General features: G+C 36.7%; 1 protein-coding gene across 2 annotated transcripts in view; it reads left to right on the plus strand.

The window, feature by feature from the left end:
- Positions 1-25,210, plus strand: part of EIF2A (eukaryotic translation initiation factor 2A, 65kDa) — a 43,006-nt gene that overhangs the window by 2,968 nt on the left and 14,828 nt on the right. The window contains exons 2-10 of one of the 2 annotated variants that reach the window (XM_010835357.1): positions 9,568-9,637; positions 12,495-12,569; positions 15,299-15,417; positions 16,644-16,743; positions 16,992-17,074; positions 20,030-20,103; positions 20,246-20,390; positions 20,594-20,710; positions 23,472-24,043. In XM_010835357.1, the coding sequence (XP_010833659.1) occupies positions 9,568-9,637; positions 12,495-12,569; positions 15,299-15,417; positions 16,644-16,743; positions 16,992-17,074; positions 20,030-20,103; positions 20,246-20,390; positions 20,594-20,710; positions 23,472-24,043 (1,355 nt within the window). The remainder of the gene's footprint in view (positions 1-9,567; positions 9,638-12,494; positions 12,570-15,298; positions 15,418-16,643; positions 16,744-16,991; positions 17,075-20,029; positions 20,104-20,245; positions 20,391-20,593; positions 20,711-23,471; positions 24,044-25,210) is intronic. The other variant, XM_010835358.1, reaches the window with a different exon arrangement.

Raw genomic sequence — 25,210 nt, forward strand, 5'->3', positions numbered from 1 at the left:
TCTGTAATCCCCTTCTCCTCCTGCCCCCAATCCCTCCCAGCATCAGAGTCTTTTCCAATGAGTCAGTTCTTCGCATGAGGTGGCCAAAGTACTGGAGTTTCAGCTTTAGCATCATTCCTCCCAAAGAAATCCCAGGGCTGATCTCCTTCAGAATGGACTGGTTGGATCTCCTTGCAGTCCAAGGGACTCTCAAGAGTCTTCTCCAACACCACAGTTCAAAAGCATCAATTCTTCGGCGCTCAGCCTTCTTCACAGTCCAACTCTCACATCCATACATGACCACGGGAAAAACCATAGCCTTGACTAGACGAACCTTTGTTGGCAAAGTAATGTCTCTGCTTTTGAATATGCTATCTAGGTTGGTGATAACTTTCCTTCCAAGGAGTAAGCGTCTTTTAATTTCATGGCTGCAGTCACCATCTGCAGTGATTTTGGAGCCCAGAAAAATAAAGTCTGACACTGTTTCCACTGTTTCCCCATCTATTTCCCATGAAGTGATGGGACCGGATGCCATGATCTTCGTTTTCTGAATGTTGAGCTTTAAGCCAGCTTTTTCAGTCTCCGCTTTCACTTTCACTTTCATCAAGAGGCTTTTGAGTTCCTCTTCACTTTCTGCCATAAGGGTGGTGTCATCTGCATATCTGAGGTTATTGATATTTCTCCCGGCAATCTTGATTCCAGCTTGTGTTTCTTCCAGCCCAGCATTTCTCATGATGTACTCTGCATAGAAGTTAAATAAACAGGGAGACAATACACAGCCTTGACGAACTCCTTTTCCTATTTGGAACCAGTCTGTTGTTCCATGTCCAGTTCTAACTGTTGCTTCCTGACCTGCATACAAATTTCTCAAGAGGCAGATCAGGTGGTCTGGTATTCCCATCTCTTTCAGAATTTTCCACAGTTTATTGTGATCCACACAGTCAAAGGCTTTGGCATAGTCAATAAAGCAGAAATAGATGTTTTTCTGGAACTCTCTTGCTTTTTCCATGATCCAGCAGATGTTGGCAATTTGATCTCTGGTTCCTCTGCCTTTTCTAAAACCAGCTTGAACATCAGGAAGTTCATGTATTGGTAGGTGGATTCTTTTTGTTGTTCTCCCAGTTTTATTGAGAGATAATTTACAGACAGCACATATAAGGTTAAGGTGTATAGCATAATGATTTGACTTCTTTCAATAAATAATTATCACAATAAGTTTCTCATATGCAATTTAAGGAAATGAAAATTTTTTCTCTTGTGATGAGAACTCTCAGGATTTTTTTTCTGTTTGGTTTTTTAATTAATTAATTTTTAATTGAAGGATGACTGCTTTATAATATTGTGTTGGTTTCTGCCATACATCAGCATGAATCAGCCATAGGTATACATGTGTCCCCTCCCTCCAGAACCTCCCTCCCATCTCCCACTCCATCCCACCCCTCTAGTTTGTCACAGAGCCCTGATTTGAGTTCCCCGAGTCATACAGCAAAGCCCCCCTGCTGTCTGTTTTACATATGGTAGTGTATATGTCTCCATGCTACTCTCGCCATTGGTCCCACCCCTCCCACACCTGTGACCACACATCTCTTCTCTGTCTCCATTGCTGTGGCAGGTGGATTCTTATTCACTGTGCCACCAGGGAAGTCCTAAATTAGTCAGTTTTTAATCGGATCACCAGAACCAAATTATTCTCACCCCTGGATATTTCTCAAAGGAAAACTAAGGTCTCCTGTAAAGGGGGTCCAGGATGCTTGGCCATAAAAGAACAATAACCCTTACATGAAGCTCATGTTGTTCAGTCAGCTTGCCTACTTGAGGCCATTGAGATAATCAAGATTGAGTCATTTTCCTAAATTGATATATACTTCAGTGGGTACAAGGATTGGAAATAATATGATATCACTGTATCCCAGACCTAGGGCCAATTTTCGTTGAGCCTCATAGTTTTCGCTTATTAACTCAGGCCTAGAGCAATGAATGGTACGTATCTAGAAAGGCTAGTAAGTTTTAAAAATATACTATATAGGCACAGTATTTAACATAATTATTGTTTTTAAACAGTAATTTTTTGTGGAACTTTGTTGTTTATTTGTTGCTTTAATGAAAAGAACCATTTGTATTCTTGATTTTTCTTTTTTTATAGAACATGTTGATCCTTTTTTGATTAAAGGGGAAAATCATTAAAAATAAGGAATCATGTCAATACACTATATTAAGCTATCCCCACACTTTACTCATTGTTTTACATTTAGTCACTTCCAATTAAAATGAATTCCTCATTAGAAAGTCATGTAGAAAAAGATTGTTTCGATTATTGAAAAGAGTTTGTTTTGAGTCCATATTTATTTTTGCTTTTATTAATTTATAATGCAGTTTATGTTCTGTTATGAACCTGATTTTGCATTTCATCTGATAAACTTTGTATATCTGTGTATTCAAATTTGTGGAAGTTGTTCAAACTGATAATACAGTTTAATATCAGTAGTATATCTTAGTGGTTCCAAAATTTTTTACAGCACTTTCTTATAGTTGTATTTCTGTGTAGGGAAATATATAATAAAATATTTGTTTTAAATAGTGGTTTACATGTATGAACAAAGCTATAATGACTCATTATGATTTTTATGATGAATATAATTGATATTTAGTTCCCCTATAATAGACATACCTACTGTAAAGCATCATGTATAAAGAAGTTGTCTAATTTAATGGGAACCAACTGTATCATTAGTGCATAAAGTAGCTTTCAGTTCAGTTCAGTCGCTCAGTCGTGTCCTACTCTTTGCGACCCCATAAATCGCAACACGCCAGGCCTGTCCATCACCAACTCCCGGAATTCACCCAAACTCATGTGCATCGAGTCAATGATGCCATTCAGACATCTCATCCTCTGTCGTCTCCTTCTCCTCCTGCCCCCAATCTCTCCCACCATCAGGGTCTTTTCCAATGAGTCACTTCTCGCAAGAGGTGGCTAGATTACTGGAGTTTCAGCTTCAGCATCAGTCCTTCCAATGAACACCCAGGACTGGTCTCCTTTAGGATGGACTGGTTGGATCTCCTGCAGTCCAAGGGGCCTGCAAGAGTCTTCTCCAACACCACAGTTCAAAAGCATCAATTCTTCGGCACTCAGCCTTCTTCGCAGTCCAACTCTCACATCCATACATGACCACGGGAAAAACCATAGCCTTGACTAGACGGACCTTTGTTGGCAAAGTAATGTCTCTGCTTTTGAATATGCTATCTAGGTTGGACATAACTTTCCTTCCAAGGAGTAAGCGTCTTTTAATTTCATGGCTGCAATCACCATCTGCAATAATTTTAATATGTACTTTTATCTTGCAGAATATGTTTTTATCTTAGTACAGAAATTCTTGGTCAATGTGATTTTTAATTTAACACTTTTGTTCGGTATTCCCAAGCAAATCCATTCTTGCAGAATGTTGGCAGACTTTTGATTGGTTTCATTTCTTGGAATATTGTAAACGAAATATTACTGAAAAATGATGGGCTTTTAAAAAGCCTTTTTATTTTGAAGTAAATTAAGACAGGAAGTTGCAAAAAGAGTCAAGAGAGTTCCTGTGTATCCCTCACCTAACTTTCCTCAATGATAATATCTTATATAACTATAGTGTATTGTCAGAACCAGGAAATTGATACTGGTATGGTAGTATTCACTAAACTGCTGTCCTATTTGGATTTTACTCGTTTGTGCGTGCATGTATTTTACCACATGTGCAGATTCATGTCACCACCACTATCAGAATATAGAACTGCTCCATCACCACAAAGGACTACTCTGTCACCCTTTTCTGGTTGGAGCCTCCATCCACCTGTAACCCTTGGCATCCACTGATCTGTCCTCTATCATGATACTTTGTCATTTCAAGAGTGTTGTATAAACGGGATCATAGACCACTGTGGATTTTTGTTTTTAAAGTGTTCTTTATTTAGAATGAGAACATATGCATGTTGAAAAGGAGTTGATTAATTTGACTCAGATTTTGCTTCTCCAGAATCATATTAAAACCAGTAATTGAAAACCACGAAAACTGAATGCTACTTGAGAAAGAAGGACATGGTACTTTTCACAGTGACTTTTCTGTCAGTGTTGCTTCCTGAGATTTTGGGTTAATTTGTGTGAAAGAGTGAGGGTTAAGTGGGAGTTTTGCTCCCTGTCTTAGTCCATTCTGGCTCCTGTAACACAAATAGCATAGATTGGGTGCACGCTCAGTTCTCAGTGGTGTTCAGCTCCTTGTGATTCCATGGACTGCAGCCGCCAGGCTCTTCTGTCCATGGAATCATCCAGGCAGGAATACTGGAGTGGTTGCCATTTCCTACTCCAAGACTGGGTGGTAGCCAACGGAAATTTATTTATTACAGTTCTGGAGGCTGGCAATTCCAAGATCAAGGCACCAGCAGATTCAGTGTCTGGTGAGCACCAGCTTCCTGGTTTATAGACAGTCATTCTACACCATGTCCTCACATGGCAAAAGAGACAGGGGAGCTCTGGGGGGCTTCTTTCATGAGGGCACTAATTCCATTCATAAAGGCTCTGCCTTCTTGACCTAATTACCTCCCCAAAGCCACTCCAAATACCATTAAGAATTAAGTTTCAGTGTATGAATTTGGGGACGGGGTACACAGACATTCAGTCTATAGCAACTCTTTTGGGATCTTCTACTTATCTTAGTTTGGAATATAAGTATGATAGGAATTTTGTAAGAGGAAAATCTTATACTTGTAATGATTGCCCTGAATATCCTGAAAGTTCCACTGCTGTGGCAGAAGGCTACCTTCTTCGGTTCTGAGGTCAGCTGCCAGTTTAGTATAACATACAAAACCTTTGAATTTTCATCAGGTCAACATTGGGTTGGTAATAACAGCAGAATCAACAGATACAGAGGACCGAGGTCACTAGGTACAAATTCCATGAGAGCATAAGAAGTTGAGACGAGCCGGGGATGGCTTTTTTCTTTTTTGCCAATCATTTTGGGTAGAACATGGTTTGATTGCATTCAGCATATGGCACATTTTAAAAAGTATTTGTGGCTTCATTGGGTCTGTGCTGACAATGTACCATTTTGTTTTCCTAGATGAGTGTGAGAATTCTGAGAGAGAGTGCTTAGTGAGTTAAACTGTCACTGCAGTTTGTGAGAGGGACTTCGTTAGGCTGATGGAATATTATGTAACCTAGCTATAACATGTAATCTGATAACTGTACATGCCCTAGTTTGGGAAATTCATTTTTTATTAATCCTTCAAATATTTAGTAAAACCGTAATTGTAGTATTAAGAATGGTGTCTTTTCTTCTAAATCAGTGTATCATACATTGTATTGCAGCAGGTGATTGACTTGGTGACAGGAAAGAGGACAGCTTTGCCTGTGTAGTAAGAGAATTTTGACGGAATACTTGATTTTAGTCAAAGGCCAAGAATGGGACTTCTCTGGCTGTCCAGTGGTTAAGACTTCACCTTCCAGTGCAACAGGGTGCAGATTTTATCCATCCTTTGTCGGGGAACTAAGATCCCACATGCCTTATGGCCAAAAAACCAAGACATAAAACAGAAGCAATATTATAACAAGTTCAATAAAGATTTTAAAAATGGTCCACATCCAGAAATCTTAGGGAAAAAAACAAGAAACAGTTGAGAATTTCTGATGTTAAGAATTAAACTTCGTAGTTTTCAAGTCATCTAAGATAACATTTTTTGGCAGAAAATGTTTACCAAATATTAGAGATTTTTAGAATAGGTATTCATCAGTGTTTCATTCAAGGTGTAGCAATGGACTGAGCTCATTTGAAACCGTTATCTTGAGTGCGGTGATGGACTCATTTTTTAAGATCCCTAGTACAATGCATGGGTTTGGATTTATGGCAGGCCCATCCCCCTGGGCCTCTCATAGTGTCCCATGCCAGAAAAAACTGGCCCCGAACCATTGCCCAGCCTCTGCCCGTAGGCTGCAGGCACTGAAGTGGGTTGCACAGTGAAAAAAAAAACAAAAACCCCTAATGCGTAGCACATGAAGCTGTGCAGGGGCCAGATAGAGAGCCTTGTGGGCAGTCCTATGAGGAGTTTAGGTTTTGGTATATGTAGAACTGCAGATGGTGATTGCAGCCATGAAATTAAAAGACGCTTACTCCTTGGAAGGAAAGTTATGACCAACCTAGACAGCATATTCAAAAGCAGAGACATTACTTTGCCAACAAAGGTCCGCTTAGTCAAGGCTATGGTTTTTCCTGTGGTCATGTATGGATATGAGAGTTGGACTATAAAGAGAGCTGAGCACAGAAGAATGGATGCTTTTGAACTGTGGTGTTGAAGAAGACTCTTGAGAGTCCCTTGGACTGCAAGGAGATCCAACCAGTCCATCCTAAAGGAGGTCAGTCCTGGGTATTCATTGGAAGGAATGATGTTGAAGCTGAAACTCCAATGTTTTGGCCACCCGTTGTAAAGAGCTGACTCATTGGAAAAGACCCTGATGCTGGGAAAGATTGAGGGCAGGAGAAGAAGGGGACGACAGAGGATGAGATGGTTGGATGGCATCACGGACTCAATGGACATGGGTTTGGGTGAACTCCGGGAGTTGGTGATGGACAGGGAGGCCTGGTGTGCTGCAGTTCATAGGGTCACAAAGAGTCGAACACGACTGAGTGACTGAACTGAACTGAACTGATATGTAGAACAGTTTGCTAGACTCCATTCTGTTCAAGGGCAAATTAGCCACAACAGTTTGGCAATTCAGTTTAGTATATGAGGAAACATGGTATCCAGTTGTATACTTGTGAATGTAGACAAGAAACTTATCATTCAGTTATGTGTTTACTCAACTTTTTTCTCATTTTTCCACTAGAATGAAAGCTCCGTTGAGTACATGGATTGTTTGTCACTGGTTCTTTTACTTTCATTCTAACTTCAAAGCATTTACTTTGAAAAGTAAAGAGCAATTCTCAATATCTGAAAATTGAGCTAGTTAATCTATAGGCAGAAAATCAGTGTTATGAGAACTGTCCCTTGGGAAGGGAGAAGAAACGGGGATCAGATTTGGAGCCCGAGTGGCCCTTGGGTACCAGCTTTGCTGCTGAAGAGTGGGAGATTTGGAAATAGCTGGTAGAAAAGGAAGCAGGTGCGCTTCAGTAAAACCTTTTCTTCCGGTGTGTACTGATGCTGCTAGCAAGAATTCTAGCTGATACAATAGTAACTCATCACCAAGTTCTGTCAGTTTTCTCTCTTGAATATTGAATGCTGATTCTCCACTTTGCATTTCTACTGCCTGGCCCTAGTCCAAGGTTTTTGTCTTGTTTTTGCCATGCTGCACAGCTTGCAGGATCATAGTTCCCTGACCAAGGATTAAACCCGGGCCCATAGCAGTAGAAACACAAGCGTCCGTAACCACTGGACCACCAGAGAATCACCCGGTTTCTGTATCTCTCTTGCGGGGCTCCTGCAGACCATCTTGAGCAGTCTCTTCACGCTCTCTCAGTCTCTTCATGCCCTCTCACTGCCTTCTGGGTCTCTGTCTACACTGTGTCAGGTTGACCTTTTCAAATTGCAAATCTGGTTTTAAAAATCTGCCTAAAACTTCTTTGAATTTTCCCGTGGTTCTTCGGCTCCAGTCCAGTGTTGCCTAACTCAGGCCCCGGGATCCTGTTTGGTCCGAGCTCTGTTTTCTTCTCTAGATCCATCTCCTTCCAGCCACACAGGCCTTCTTTTCGTTCCTGCGATGCTGTCATCTCTCCTGCCATGGAGCGTCTGTATCTGTTACTGTTACTCCTTGCTTGTTAACTGCTATTTTATCTTTCATATCAGCACACAAATCACTAGTCAAGGATGCTTTTCCTATCCTTCGATTTTTAGATTGAAACTCCGAATTATTCACTGTAGTAGCCTCTTCTGTCTTTCCTTTGTAGCACCAAATGCAGTTATAGATTTCCATCTATTTGACTAATTATTTGATCAGTGAGGTCAGGGACAAGAGTGATTTTCCTCCCTATTGTATCTGTAGTACTCAACATGAGAGGTAGTTTTTTTTTTTTTTTCCTCTGTAAACATTTGTTGAATGAATGGATCATTTTGTTTGGTTCAGCTTTATAAGCTTCTAATTCAGCCATTTAAAACAAAGTAGAATCTAGTCCTGTAGATGGTTTTGCTTATTTAATCTTGAACTTTGTTCCCACCTAATTTTTTAGGACATTAGTGTTGTTGAGGGTGTCGGTGTCTCATGCTACTTATTCTCTTAGTTTAAGAAATTGTGACTATATTAATAGTGCTTTGTTATTGTTTTTTTTTAAAATAACTTTGCATGAATTTATACTGTATTTTCATGTTATTATTTTACATAAAGTACACAGTGTTCTAAAGTTTTCATTTTGTTGAGTAGGGCACAGACTTGAGGTAGTAATGAATCTAAGGTTCCACAGCCAGGTAGGAACTGAGGTCTGCCTTTGAGTTCATGTCCTCTCTGTTACAGTACAACTACTTTTCACAGGTGACAGTTACAATTTTGAGCTTTTATTTATAAAACTTAATTGAAATAGTAAGCTGATACAAAGATTTAATTTAGACTCAGCTTCTAGTTCTGTTTCCAGCAGCTATACATTTTGAAAATGTGATTACAAAATAATGTGAAAACATAATACTAAGATCACTTTTTTCCCATTTGAATGAAAGGATGTAAGTATGAATGTTATATTTCAATGTGCATGCATAGATTTCTTGTAAAATAGATAAAAGTGGGTTTATTGAAGTAATCTCCTCAGAGACTAAATGAGTATGCTCTGCAGGAAAAAAAAAAAAGAATAATATTGATTGTCTTAGTCAGTTTGCATGTGTGCCCACTAAATGGATTCATTCGTGTCCGGTTCTGTGCAACACTATGGACTGCAGCCTGCCAGATTCCTCTGTCCATGGGATTCTCAGGCAGGAATACTAGAATGGGTTGCCATGCCCTCCTCCAGGGGATCTTTCTGATCCAGGGATCGAACCTGCATGTCTTATGTCTCCTGCATTGTCAGGCAGGTTCTTTGCTACTAGCGCCAACTGGGAAGCCCCTTGGTCAGTTTAGGCTGTTATAACAAAGCGCCGCATACTAGGTAACTTGTAAACAACAGGAGATAGAATTCTAGAGGCTGGAAGTCTGAGCCCGGGGTGCAGCATGGTCAGGTGCTGGTAAGAACCCTCTTCTTGTTTGTTGTGTGCCAGTGTATTGTAGCCTCACATATCCTCTGTGTTTTTCTTAAAAGGGTACTAATCCTATTCATGAGGAATCCACTTTTGTGATCTAATAACCCTCTGAAAGGCTCCACGATCAAGTACCATCACATTGGAGTTAGGGTTTCAACATGAGCCTTTTGTGGTTACACAAACATTCAACTCATTGCATTACCTATTTATTTCCCAGCAGTTAAATGATCTTATGCAGAAGAGCAAGAAAAATGTACCCATTTAATGCTGATGTTAATAGTTCTATGAAATATTTAGTGATTTTCTTAGTATTTTGATTGGAAACTTTTCGCTTTTTTAAACATTTGTGAAGACTGAATATTTATTAACGAAGTAATGGTGATTCTTTCCCTTTTTTTCCTTTAGTCCGAGGATCAGAAGGGCTGTACATGGTAAATGGACCACCACATTTTACAGAAAGCACAGTGTTCCCAAGGTATGGTTTTATTTTGTTGAGTAATGTTATAGAGAACAAAAAAAAGAACAGATAAGCTAGTTTCTTGGGACATATCACATAATGTTAACAGAAGATGGGAAGAATGCATATTCTCTATCAAAAAAAATGACCTTTAGATTTGAAAACAGTAGCTTGAGTACATTTAAAAGGTCTAGACAACAGTGTAATTTAGTTCATGCCTGAGGCTTAGAGGAATGGGGAGAAACTTGTGAATGTGATAGCCAGACCACTGCCTATCATCTCCATTAAATTACAGCCTGAGGGGGTTTTGCTAAACTGTGATAGGAGTCAACCTGAAAGAGTTCCTGCCAACCTTAGAGAAAACAATTTGAGGATTAAGGAGAATAATGACCAAAAATTAAGGCATGTCAAGTATATAAATATTCCCTCCAAAATCTTTCTCCTTCCAAATATTTTTGGTCAGTGTTAGACATTGATGGGATCCTATTCATTACTTTGAAAACTGATAAAAAAAAATCAAGCATTTATGTTACTTCCTGTACAAACTTTTTCAGAGAAACCAAACTGTTGATGAAGAAAACTTCTCTATAGAGCAGTAGTAAACCCAGAAGGAAGATTGGGCTTAGATAATCACTATTTCTTTATCGTAAAGAAGTCATGTATCAGTGGTTCTCAAGCTTTTGCATGCCTCAGAATCATCTGAAGAGCTTGTTAAAAAAAACACACACAGGATACTGTTGCCTCTTTAGGTTTTCTGATTCAGTAAATCTGGGGCAGGACCCCAAGAATAAGAATTTTTAAGTTCTCAGTTAATGCTGATGCTTCAAGTCTAGAGACAACACTTTGAGAACAGCTGATATAGGCAAATGATCATCGAAAGATGCTGAAACTGTTAGATGAACTGTTGATAGGGAACTTTATAATCAGACTGTCATCGTCTGACTCTGTTGATGATTTTTTTTTATGAGCTCCAGTTCTCTAAAACTTTGTTACAGAAAATACGGGCCAAAGGTCAACTGTATTAGCAACACCTTGAGTCAGTGCAGAAATATAACATCTCAGGCCCTTCTCAGTTTACTGAATCAAAATCTGTAGTTTAACCAGGTCCTCAGTAATTTGTATGCAAATTAATATTTGAAAAGTACCACTTTAGAAAATGAGTCTGGATTAAAGCTTTTGTGCTGCACTTCACTGGGATGTGCAGTCCCAAGGCAGCAGGACTGAGGGAGAAATGGAAATGAGAAAAGGAAGTGAAAGGAAACATAGAATAGGATACACTGAGCTGACCACCAGTTCACAAAATCCACCCGGGTTGCTTGGTCACGCAAATCTCTCCAGTGAGGTTGTATAAAACCACTGTGCCTTCAAACAACCTATTGTTAAGAGGATGGGTACAGAATTGACTGCAGCCAGAGTCTCTTTTGATCTGTTTGGGCTGAATCTGAGTGCCAGTGCTCCTCTTCCTGCTACTGCAGTAGGTGTAATGGAAGCCATGCTGAAATGTGGCCCTCATTCCTGAAGAGTCTGAGACAACCAGTGGTGTTAAGGAGATGAGGTGGCCATGTCTTCCTTGAATGGCTGGCGCCTGGGAGCAGGAAGGATTCACTGGATCTGAGGAGGCGCATAGTGAGTCCAGTACAATCTCAGCATCACTAAGAGTAGAACAAGGAGACAGTGCATGTCTCTTGGTGAGTTGCAATAGGAACAATGTAGTATTTACCTTCTATGAAGATTTTTAAAAACCTGCTTCTAGTCAGGCTTTTAGATCTGGGCATTGTGTGATTACAGAAACACAAATGTCATCATCAGATGAATTAATGCAAAGATAGTGCCCTGTTTAGAAGGGGTGTACTGGTGAGTTCTCAGTGTGTTGTTATTTGACAATTCAAATATTTATTAGCTACAAAATTCTGATCTGATGTTGTGACTACATGTATGGACATTACTGAACACACACACACACACACACACATTTCTTTATGGGTCTTCATTATCTCTGGGAGATGTGCTCACAGTGGCCATCTCCTTTTGAGAGATACAGTGCTTAAAGTTTTCATCATTTGATAGAAGATTGCCAAGAAGTCCAAGTTCCACAGGTTAGTTTTTGTACAGAATCCTGCATCCATATTTATTTAATGTGAATATCCTCTTCTGGTTGTTAATACTTTCTCTGCACAGGAGAAATTGATGGAAGATCTTTGTCTTTTAAATCCAGGGGCACTTGTTGGCTACTTGAGGATATTGTACCCACCATTGTTTTGTTACGCTGGTAGTTTGGGAAATTCTTTACAAAGCTGTGTTGAAATCCTTCAGCTGTCTCAGGATAAGGACTGACAGCTGGTAACTTCCACATTGTTGTTTGTTTTTAGTTGCTAAATCCTGTCTGACTCCTTTGTGACTACATGGAATAGCCCCACCAGGCTCCTCTGTCCATGGGATTTCCCAGGCAAGGATACTGAAGTGGGTTGCCATTTCCTTCTCCAGGGGATCTTCCTGACCCAGGGGTCAGACCCAGGTCTCCTGCATTGCAGACGGATTCTTTACCACTAAACCACCTGGGAACTCCTAGTTTCCACATATACTTACTTTTTTGGGTTTTCAGACAAACTAGTTATTCACCCCAAAGGGCTCTATTTCTTACTTAAGATTGGTCTGTTGGTATAAAAATTGATTTCCAGTTTACTTTATAGTGGTGGTCAATGCTACATTTTAAGAGGGAAAGTATTTTGGACAAACTAAAGCATGTTAGAATTATTTTCTAAAATTTATGTAAGTTCTTAGTCACTAAATTAGTAAGATTGTGGATTTTTGATTAGATTTTTTTAAGTAATAATGTTTATTAATTTAAGCTTTTTTTTTCCTTGTCATTTTTCAGAGAATCTGGGAAAAATTGCAAAGCCTATACCTTTAGTAAGGATGGGACCTTGTTTGCCTGGGGCAATGGAGAAAAGTTAGTGTTTATTTATATAACTTTTTTTGTATATGTCATGAATATAAAATGTAATTGTTTTATTTGAGTAACATGTATTTGGATGTCATTTATAAACTCCATCTTTATAGTCTTGGTACAATTAGGTATTATCTCCAGTATAACATTCACAGAACATCTCCAAAGTTGTTAGTTTCTATTTATGTGTCAAACTTGTTTGAGTTCTCTAGTTTCTTAGAATTAAAAAGGAACATATGAAAAGGGGCTATTAATTTAATGCCAGCAGTTTGTTTTAAGTGGTGCTCCAAGTTACTGGTTAGGGTTTCTTGAGTTCTGCATTAATACTTAGAGAGTAGTTCTCTTTGCTTCTTTATCTTAGATACTTTATATTTTTGCTGTTAAACTACTTAACAGCTGTATTTATTGCTATTTTGTTGTAGATAACAGCGTGTCATTAAGTACAAGTTATTCAGAAATATGTTTGGTATAGTCTATATTACATAAAATAATCAGATTATAAAATTGGTTTTAAGAAAAATAAGTATTTAGATTTCAGTCATAATTTCACTCAGAAAACTAATCCTTTTCCATTTTCCATAGTCACTGTATTTTAATTACTAGAACCAGGAAAAATGCCCGAATATTTGTTGCTTGATTTAAAGTTATTTTAGTGTTGTTGTGTTTAGCCAGATACAATAGCTTAGATTTTTAAGGGGGGAAAAACAATTACATGAGTTTGAAAAGTGCATTTTAAATGTTTCTTACACCATGGTAATATATTCTCGGGTCTTTCGACTATCAGGTCAAGTTGGATTAAACATATGATTTTTAAAAGTGCTAGAAAGATTGTGTTGAGTTAGTTGATTCACTTCTACAACTATAAGTAGCTGGCAGGATTCACTTTTATAATTAAAAATGTTCATTAGTATTTTTTTGTAAGTTACTAAATACAATCAACAAACTACTACTCTCAAATTATTAAGAATGTAATTATATTGGGTCTTATTCACAATGTTAACAGTCTTAGTCTCAAAAGAAAGGATGCACTTTCAACTTATTTCTTTAGGTGTAACCTGTTGGGTTGTATTGTTTTTAAATCCATATTTTAGTTTGTACTATTTGGGTAATAAGTTGATAGAAATTTACTATCTGATAGGATATACCATATATCTTTTCATTGCCTATTATCTTTTTGATGTATCCTTTATTCTGATAACTTAGAGTTTATTAAGTAAATTTATTTTCACTTTGGCAATTATCATTAATTATTTTATATGTCATATCTCCACTTTGCTTTCTGTTGAATTCAGCTCAGTTCTTTTACTATGTCCCCACATGTTGTGTCCATTCATCTTTTTAATATATTTTTTCATACCTTGCTCTAGTATTTATTTCCTTAAGGTGCTACAGCCACAGCAATACTTATTGTTCCTGGGGCGAGAGAAACAGATGTAGAGTATTGGTTGTAGTCTTTGCTGAGTCCATGGTTAATTAAGTCAGAAGCTATAGCTGATTTTTCCTTAAATATATGCATATAAAATATATACCCTTCATTAAACTAAGAATAACTTCAAAGTTTATTAACAACAGAAAACTTCATGTAATTCTAAAATATGTAATTTACAGTAAATTGTAAAGAATCTACAGTTGTAAGCATGTGTATCTGTGTGGTTAAGCAGTTTTTGCTTATCCTAACCCAGTGTTCTCAAACTTGAGTTGAATAAAATAACTTAAGGAATTTCTGCAGTGAGAAGGAATATCTTTTTTTTTTTTTTTAATCCTAAGGACTACACAAGAGCAAGTCAGGCCAAACAGGTTTCAAAGCCTTGATCTGGCATTTATTAGTAGTATGATCTTGGGCAAATCATCAAATCATATCACTTTTTTTTTCCTAACCTTCAGTTTTACCATTTGTAAAATGGAGATGTTAATATCTATTTTATGAGATTGTTGTGAAGATTAAATGAGAAAATGTACATAAAGTGGTTAAAACAGAACATAGTACGTAGAAAATATTCCAAAAAAAAGGAAACTGCTTTTTTAATATACGGTTATTGTCATTTTTGTCTTTATTGTATCATGATAATTCTTATAGTAGTGTCTTTTGGAGAATGCTTCTGAGATTTTAATAGACATCAAAACTCTCCTTGATGATTTCCCCAGCTGCTCAGTTTCCATTTACTCAAATTAAAAAATACACTTTTGATTTTCTCTTGAATTTGATATTCCTTTGCTTGTCTGGGTTTGCACTGTGTTCACTCAAAGGCCTGTTATTTGTTTTTGGCTAAAGGTGGTATCATCTATTGTGTCTTCCTGGAAATTCTATTTTAATTCCCAGCTGCTGCTGCTGCTGCTAAGTCGCTTCAGTCGTGTCCGACTCTGTGCGACCCCATAGATGGCAGCCCACCAGGCTCTCCCGTCCCTGGGATTCTCCAGGCAAGAACACTGGAGTGGGTTGCCGTTTCCTTCTCCAATGCATGAAAGTGAAAAGTGAAAGTAAAGTCGCTCAGTTGTGTCCGACTCTTAGTAATTCCCAGCACCAGCCTTAAATAGGGGCCTTTTGGTAAAACATATACTTTTTTATGTTAGAGTATTTATTGGATATTTTCTAGAACTAACTGAAAATTGATCTTTATGAAAAATGAACACTTCAGAGTGATCTGTATTTAAAAAGAAGTAGGAATGTTTTGGATAGTGCTGACTATTGTGAAACAGTATTTCATTGCTGAAGTAATTTCTTTTGAAACCAGAATAAATGTTATCAGTGTCACTAAAAAGGGACTGCTGCACTCCTTCGACCTTCCAAAGGCAGTTTGCCTTGAGTTCTCGCCAAAAAACACTGTCCTGGCAACATGGCAGCCTTACACTAGTAAGTATATTCCAATTGTAAAAATATTCTCATAGGACCAATGCAATTCAGTGGGGGAAGAAAGAGAAGGTTATAACCTTATAGGAAAGTAATTAATCTTTATAATACTAAGCAGTGTTTAAGAATATTTTTAATCAACAATGAATCTTGCATTCCCCAAATACAGTGTACTTTAAATGATTTCAAGTTAGAAGATTTGTCATGAGATAGAGGAAAAGAAAAAGCTCAAGGGAAAATTTATAAAGTAAATAATCACTGGATAAAGAAGATCTCAAAATTAAGAAGAATAATGAACTTTAAGATGAAATGTTTTATATAAGCATAAAGAGGAAGTACAGTAGACACATCATCTAAGAAATGTGGATGGTATGACAGAGTAGGAAATGGTGTGCCATTTTCTGGAACAAGTAAAGATCTAATATACTTTATATGAGCATTTTATATAACTGCTTTGTAGATGAGTGATAAAATATTGGGCACTGGTATAGAGCTTATTTTTAAAAGCATTTTGTAATAATGTGAATATTGTTGAATAAATATATGTTCAGTTCAGTTCAGTTCAGTTCAGTCACTCAGTCGTGTCCGACTCTTTGCGACCCCATGAACCGCAGCATGCCAGGCCTCCCTGTCCATTACCAACTCCCGGAGTTCACTCAGACTCACGTCCATCGAGTCGGTGATGCCATCCAGCCATCTCATCCTCTGTCGTCCCCTTCTCTTCCTGCCCCCAATCCCTCCCAGCATCAGTTAGTAGTTCATTATAGGGTTATAAACCTGCTGAGTTTGTTCTTCCAAGAGGCATGGACTGTAATGAATCTTAGTTTTCCAAGTAAGTAAACAAGAATTGGAGAATCAGTTGAGAACTATGAGTGGTTTTATGTAACTTTTTTTCATGCGTGTGACTTACAGACACAGCTTTCATAAGACAGTTTAATCTGTTTAACAGCAAACCACATCAGACTTAACAAACAAGAAATCTCGTAAGTATTTTTAAAAACTGTAGTAACTGACTCATTTCAGAAATACTGAACTTCTCAAACAGCTGTCATATCGTCATGGCTTTAGGAATGGGTGATTAAATCTATAACTTAAGTTAGAGGGGAAAATTGATTTAAAGCATCTCTTACATGATCTTTATAATCTTGTTGAAATTTTTTCTAAGAATAAAATCTTTTTACTGGTGTTAGGAGACAGTTAACTGCAAAAAAAATTTATTTTTATGGCAGCTTCTAAAGATGATACGGCTGGGATACCCAATCTGCAACTTTATGATGTGAAAACTGGAACATGTTTGAAGTCCTTCATTCAGAAAAAAATGCAAAATTGGTAAATAAGTGCTTTAAAATATTAGTTATTTTTAAATATTTTAAATATATTTTTTGTATATTGTTTGTTTTTCTGGTATAATTTTAGAGTATAACTTGTCAGATCAAAATCCAGATCTTTAAGGATTTTGTATGTGGAAATATAGTAGAGTAAGATCTTGATCTTTGTTTATAAGTATTCTTCCTTAAATGGTAAACAATATCATAAACTTTAACATGCTATAGTTATATTCTTGCTCTTCATTGTAGGTGTCCTTCCTGGTCAGAAGATGAAACGCTTTGTGCCCGAAATGTTAACAATGAAGTTCACTTTTTTGAAAACAACAACTTTAGTATGAAAAGATTTATGAAATAATTTTATTATTTACTATAAATGTGTACAGTTTTTATTGCCTTATATAGCATCATATGGTTCTCCTAAATCCTGTTTTTATGTTAACAACAGTTGCTGTTATAGGAATTCATTTGAGTAACTCAAGTCTAAATGCTAGTAAAATGTTATAACACAAATATACTATTTTATAATAAGTTTTTACTATCTAATTACTACTAAATTAATATATTTGAATAGCTCTTACTGAGTTTAGTTGCTATTGAAATTGTGTGATATGAATTTTTAAAATATTGTGTAGAATTTCAAACACAAAAGTAGACACCTAGTCCCAGTAATCATCAGCCTGTTGCCAGTCCTTCTTCATCCAGGCATCTATTCACCTATCATCTCTCTTACTCTGCTTAAGCAAATCATAAACATTATATAATTTTACCTGTAAATATTTCAGTAAGGTAGTCATAATACTGTTATCACAGATTATAAAATATCTGGTCAGTTTCAAATTTCTAATAATTGCAAATGTAAGTTTTTTAAAACTTAAGATCTAGATAATGTCTTTCATATTACAGTTGATATATATATATGTTTCTTTAAATATAGATTTCCTCTCTATTCTTTTTTCCCCTTGCAGTTTATTATTTTAGAAACAAGGTTACTTGTATTATATATCTTCCCATAATTTAAGTTTTGCTCTTGTATCCTATTCTGTAATTTACCATATTCATCTATTTCCTGTAAATAACTATTTGAATCTAGAGTTGGTCAGTTTCAAGTTCTTTTTGGGAGATATGAGGGCAAGACTACATCATCATAAGGCAGTATTTTTTTTTTTATCAAGAAGCACCTAATGTCTCATTGTCTTTAATTTTGTATAGTTAATTGGCATTAATATTCAGTGCCTTGATCCATTATTTTATGAGTGGTTAGAAATTGCTAATATTAAAGTTTCCCTCCTTCTCATCTCATTTGTTAGTTTATACTACCACTATAAAGAGAATTCCCCTTTCTACTATTTGGTTACCTAGTGTTACTTTTTATATCGGAAAGGCAAGATAAATATTCTTTTCGTTTATCACTTTTAACGAAATGAATTCTTTCACTAGCAACTAGATCCCTTAGACAAGTTAGCCTCCCCCCAACCTAATAAACATTTATGATTAATCCATTTTAAAAATTATTTTTATTAATGCTTAAATTGTCCTGTCATTGGTCTTTAATGACTTCTTTGCTGTATGGTGGGACAAGTCATTCTAGGGTTATCTTGTTTATTTCTTGCTATATACCTATAATCAGCCAATTCTGTAGTACACTCTGCTCTCTTTTGGTGGAAAATGGTATTTAGAGACTACAGTCTGGGTGTAGAGGATTCTCTTTGCTACTGTGTTGATTGATCATTGTTTCTACTCCTTTTTTTCTTCTTAGCTTTCATCTGTATTGTTTTTTTGCTAACACTGAGAATCTGGTTCTCTGGGCTACCAGGGGAGATAGTTTGAAAATAGTACATCCATATAATTATTCATTTGCTTTGTTCTACTCGACCACATAGTGTTTTTAGAATAGCAGTACCAGCAATATAACACCAATAACATGATTACTGAAAAATACTTTAAAGAAGAAATTTTGTAGCTCCTTTTGTCCTTAGAGCATTCTGTTGGTGACTGAACACTTTTCAGTACAGACAGTCCCCAACTTGGATAGTTTGGCTTATCTTTTTTGACTTTATACTAAAATGAAAGCGATATATATTCAGTAGAAATTGTACTTTGAGTGTTGATCTTTCCCTGGGCTAGAGATATGCGGTATGATACATGATGTTGGGCAGCAGCAGTGAGCCACAGCTCCCAGTCAGCCACGTGATCACAAGGGTCAACAACTGATACACTTACAGCTATTCTGGACTCTTACAGCCATTATGTTATTCATTTTTAGTTCAGTATTCAATGGATTACATGAGATATCCAACATTTTATTATAAAATCAGCATTGTGTTTAATGATTTTGCTCAACTATAGACTAATGTTAAGTGTTCTGAGCACATTTAGGGTAGTCTAACATAAGTGATGCATCAGGTGTGCATTTTCAGCTTATGATATTTTCAACTTAAAATGGGTTTATTAGGACATAACCATGTTGTAAGTTGAGAAAGTAAAATGGGAATTAGAAACTGTTCACATGTACCAGAGATGGTGTGCAGGCTGATTTTGATAACATCCACACAATCATTTAGCTGTACCCTTCAATTTCCTGCTTTTGAGACTTAACCTGTTCCCGCTGATTTGGAGTTAGCTTGCTTATTTATCTTACTTGCCACTTCATGAGCATGCTGAAAGGAGGGGGCTGCCAGTTTAGCAGCTGGATATGCTACTTTTGAACAGCTGTTGATCTCATATTTGAACAAAGGGCGAGTAATAGCTCTTGATCCCATTGACCATGAGAGCAGTAGTGTTGATAACATGGTTTCTTACTGCCTGGCACAGAGTAATCATTCAACAAATATCTAGCCATTGTTATTGTTACTATTGTTGTGGTTAACATTGTTATGGATCTGTGTATCATGTTAGTTACGGAATTTTCAAATCCACATTCTACAGTAGCAAGCTAGAGTCATCTTTCCCATCAGATGGGCTCTAAGACAACATTAGTTCAGAGGTTTAAGGGAAGAGAATAGATACCTATTTAATACCTACTTTGTGCCTGGCACTGTGTACTAGGAATTAAGTATGTGATTCTCTTACTTGGCGAAGGTCATACAGTTAGTAGTGTCTGAGTAAGAATTCAAGCATAGGTCCATCTGGCTCTCACCCCATGCTTTTTCTACTGTGTAGCTCTGCCTGGCCTACATGAGACTACATTTTGTATATAGTTACATTAACCTTTTATGATATATTCAGAATTTGACACATATCTATTACCTTTTGCTCATTAACCTAACACCATTTACTTTTTTTTTTAGACACAATTGCAAATAAATTGCATTTGAAAAAAATTAATGATTTTGTGTTATCACCTGGACCCCAACCGTACAAGGTAATTGCTAATGTTTTTGTTTGTTCATGTGGAATGGTATGAGATTAAGCCTTTTCCTAGTTTTTGGTGACTTTAAAGACATGTCCATCTTAGTTTATATGCTTCAAAAAATTAAGTGTTTACTTATGTCTGTGTATCTTAGGTGGCTGTCTATGTTCCAGGAAGTAAGGGTGCACCTTCATTTGTTAGATTATATCAGTACCCCAACTTTGATGAGCCTCATGCAGCTTTAGCCAATAAAAGTTTCTTTAAGGCCGATAAGGTCACAATGCTATGGAATAAAAAAGGTATGAGAAATATCTTTTTATCTCCCATTTTGTTTATCAAGCATTAATTTAGACTTATATTCCTGTGTGTATAGAAAAAGGAAAAATTACCAGTGTTTATTTATTGAAAATTTACATATGGCCTGTTACACTTTTTAATGCTTTTCTTATCAACATTAGGTTAATTTATGTTTTAAACCTAATTAAAGTTTTTATCCTTTTAGCTACTGCTGTGTTGGTAATAGCTAGTACAGATGTTGACAAGACAGGAGCTTCCTACTATGGGGAACAGACGCTGCACTACATTGCAACAAATGGAGAAAGTGCTGTGGTGCAATTACGTGAGTGCTCCAGTAGTCTCCCTTTGGGAGAATCGATGATAGTCAAAAATACTGTGCCATAAAAATGTTATCGTCTAAGTTCTTTTTTTTTTTTTTTTTTTTTTAGTTGTGTCATGTCTTAGCTGTGGCACACAGACTCTCTAATTGTGGCTCACAGGCTCAGTAGGCTTAGTTGCTCCACAGCATGTGTGATCTTAGTTCCTTGACCAGGGATTGAACCCACTTTCCCTGCATTGCAAGGCAAATTCTTAACCACCAGACCACCAGGGAAGTCCACATCTAAGTTGTTGATCAAGTGATAGAACTCACATATTTTAACAACCTTTAAGATAAAATTTATCTTCATTAAGGAATTTAACTCATCCCCAAACATACCCTATTTTGAAAGAATCCAATTAGTTAATTTAGTTTTGCTGTAAGTTGAGTAGGGAACTTGCTGAGTGAGGTAATTCCACTGTATTAGCTCTTTGGGAGCTTATTTAACTATGACAGCAAGTTGATCTAGTGGGTTTAGCATCATCTTCAGAACTGAAGAGTGTTAACCACTTCATACTTTGTTTCAAGGAGTTAAGGTAACTTAATAGTTTTAAAATTCCTGCAACTCAGTAATCTTCTTTATTTTGAATTGAACATGTAAGGGTAAGGTAAACTTTCTTTTAAAACAGTATGTATTCCCATTGAAGTCAGGAACCAAACAAGGATGACTCCCCCCACGCACTTTCTACTATTATTGAACATTCTGAAAGACCTAGTGAGTGTTCTGATCAAAAGAGTAAGTATACAGTTTTGAAAGGTGAAAAGCAAATCACCTCAGCTCATACAGATTGTCACAGTATAAACAGCATCCTCTTATAAAACATAATGGAAGGAAAGATTCCATATATGGCAACAAAAAAACAAGAAATATATAGGGTTGATGGGAAGAAAACTAAAACTAATGAAGGGCAAACTAACCTTTCGTGAGAATTTTACAAAGATGTCATTTCTCTCCAAACTGATCTAAAAATTAAATTAGAATGCCAGTGGATTTTCTTTTTTTACAACTAGATAAGCTCGTTCCAAAGTTGCTATCAAAAAGTAAACATGCAAGAATGGTTTGAAAACTCTGTAAAAAAAGAGTAAGGAAAGAGGGATTCTGATACTATTAAGATATAAAGCAATTGTAATGAAGACAGTTTCGTTCTGTGTTATGGTTAGGCAGATAATCAGTAGAAAACAACAGGATTCAGAAATAGATCCATACTTCTGTAGCCATTGACTTATAATAAAGTCAGCATTTAAATCATGGGTAAAAATGCTGCTCTTCTAATACATGCTTTGGGGCTATTTGTAACAAAAAGATTTTGCTACTACTTGTTTACCAAAATAAATTCTGGCTGGGCCAAAAAATTATATCTAAAACTATAGAACTAGAAGAAAATGTGGGAGAATTTTCTTCTAATCTTAAAGTAGAATAAGACTTTCTAAACACGACAGAAGTCATATGGGGCAAGTGGTAAGTTTGAGTATGTGAAATTATAGATTTCTACATTGGGGGAAGAAAAAAGTCCATAAACTAAGCAAAACAAACAATAAATTAGGGAAAAATATTTTTAGAAAAGGGATGATTATGAGAAAAGATGAATTTTGATAGTATAATAAGTATAACAAAGACCAATAATAGGAAATAAAAATAGGTATAAGACAGTAAAAAATAGTCCACAGGACTCTTATAGGACACTAAAAAAAGAAATAAGATTATGTATAAGTGTATTAAAAGGTGCTTAGCTTATAATAAAGGAAACCAGACACAGTTTTCCACTTAGTAGATTGGCAAAGATAAAAAAATGAAACAGTGAGTGAGAATGAGGGGAAAGTGTTTGCTATCAAAAATTATTGGTAGTGTAAATTGGTGCAACTTCTTTAAAGGGCATTTCAGTGTACATTATCAAGTAAATTTATGTGTCCTTTGACCAGGCAGTTTCTCTCTTACAGGTGTTATTTGTGTAAATTTACACAAATGAAAAGTAAATAGCAGGGTTTGTAATGGAACACAGTGCAGCTGAATGAGGCAAAGCTCAATGTGCCTTTATGGAAGAATTTCCAAGATAGGAGTATTAAATGAAACAAGAAAGGTTTAAAACTTTTTTTTGTGTATGTGCATTTATGTATTTAAGAGAGAGAAGCTTAATTTCAACAAAAATATTCTGAAATAATATGCAGGAAATATGATAGAGGATTGGTTGTCCTTGTGTCATGGTTGTTTAGTCTCTAAGTTGTGTCTGACTCTTTTGCGACCCCACGCTGTAGCATGCTAGGCTCCTCTGTCAATGGGATTTTCTAGGCAAGTATACTGGAGTGGGTTGCCACTTCCTTCTCCAGGGGCTCTTCCTGACCCAGGGATGGAACCCACATCTCCTGAATTGGCAGGCAAGTTCTTTACCACTGAACCACCAGAGAGGCTTATTTTTGTGGCATGTCTTTTTTGTGTTTTTATTGCTATATACGTATATTGCCTCTCTCAAGGAAAACTATCAATGGTTTAATAATAATAATAGCTGATGCTTCTATGAGTCCAAATTGCCAAAATGTTTAAAAGAAATATACATTAATTCCCACAGTATGTCATGTAAAAAATCTTAATTTTACCATACTGTGAAAGTTTTGGATTTTTCTTATTTGAGTTGTTTACAAATATTGTATGATTATAACTTGTACTACTAAATATTATATTCCTGTATAGAATTCTTTATCTCTAACAGATTTTATTTTCTTCTTCCAGCGAAAAATGGCCCCATCTATGATGTGGTTTGGAATTCTAGTTCTACTGAGTTTTGTGCCGTGTATGGGTTCATGCCTGCCAAAGCGACAGTTTTCAACCTGAAGTGTGATCCCGTGTTTGACTTTGGAACTGGCCCTCGTAATGCAGCCTACTACAGCCCTCATGGACATATATTAGTACTAGCTGGATTTGGGAATCTGAGGGGACAAATGGAAGTGTGGGATGTTAAAAAGTACAAACTTATCTCTAAACCAGTGGCCTCTGATTCTACATATTTTGCTTGGTGCCCAGATGGTGAGCATATTTTAACAGCCACATGTGCCCCACGGTTACGTGTTAATAATGGGTACAAGATTTGGCATTATACAGGCTCTGTCTTGCACAAGTATGATGTACCATCAAATGCAGAATTATGGCAGGTTTCTTGGCAGCCATTCTTAGATGGAATATTTCCAGAAAAAGCAATAACTTACCAAGTAGTTCCAAGTGATGTGCCTAGTGAAGAACCTAAAGTTGCAACAGCTTATAGACCCCCAGCTTTAAGAAATAAACCAGTCACCAATTCCAAACTGGTAAGTAGAGTTTTACTACTTTGGTAGGAAAGGGTTTTTCAATGCAGAGTTCGCTAGATCTTTTCTTTTTTAAAATTTATTTATTAATTTTTATTGGAGTATAATTGCTTTACAATGTTGTGTGTGTTTTTGCTCTTCAGCAAAGTGAATCAGCTATATGTATATATATATACTCCCGTTTTTTTTAGGCTTCCTTCCCATTTAGGTCACCGCAGAGCACTGAATAGAGTTCCCTGTGCTTTACAGTAGGTTCTCATTTGTTATCTATTTAATACATATTATCAGTAGTGTATATGTCAAACCCAATCTCCCAATTCATCCCTCCCCTTCTTCCCCGCTCTGGTATCCATACATCCATTCTTTATGCCCTAGATCTTTTTCTCATGCATGTTTTTGTGTTACTTGGTATCTGATTAGAAGATATAAACTCTAGGGTAGAAATTGTGGAGGACCTGCTGCTGAAGATGGTGAAAGGTTGTTAGCTTGGCAAAGTAATTAATGTAAAATCTTGGGAAAGATGAGTGGGTGTGACTTAACTGGCTGTAGAGTGTGGGCTCAAATTCAAATGCCTGTCAAGCTAGGCTGGTAGTGTGAGACAGTGGTGAGTGGTGGGGAGGGGTGAAGAGAGAGAACATTCCCTCTTTAAAGCCCATAGCAACTGCACAACAGTAGCCTTTTGTTTCCACAGGAGATTTTTAGGCCCAGTTTGCCAAAATGTTTGATTTTTCAAGACAAAACAAGTCTGAATGCTTGTATGAAATGCCTCAGTTTTTTTTAAGACACTGCTGATCAAACAAAACGCACTTGTCCTTGGACCATTAGATCCTTACCTCTGATGCAAAATTGTGGTTCGAGTATTCGTCAGATTCTGATCTACTATAAGATGTTTCAGAGCTCAGGAGAGAGCATTTATTAATGACATGAGTTTCTGTGATGATGTTGAGGAATAAAGTTACTCTAAGAATGAACAACAACAAAAAATAAAAAAAGAATGAACAACAAAATTACTGGTATTAATAGAAAGGTACTTCCCAGGTGGCTCAGTGGTAGAGAATCTGCCTGCCAATGCAGGAGACACAGGTTCTATCTCTGAGTGGGGAAGATCCCCTGGAGGAAGAAATAGCGACCTACAGCAGTATTCTTGCCTGGGAAATCCCATGGACAGAG

The sequence above is a fragment of the Bison bison genome, unplaced genomic scaffold, assembly GCF_000754665.1.
Source record: "Bison bison bison isolate TAMUID 2011002044 unplaced genomic scaffold, Bison_UMD1.0 scf7180017864042, whole genome shotgun sequence".
Lineage (NCBI taxonomy): Eukaryota > Metazoa > Chordata > Mammalia > Artiodactyla > Bovidae > Bison > Bison bison.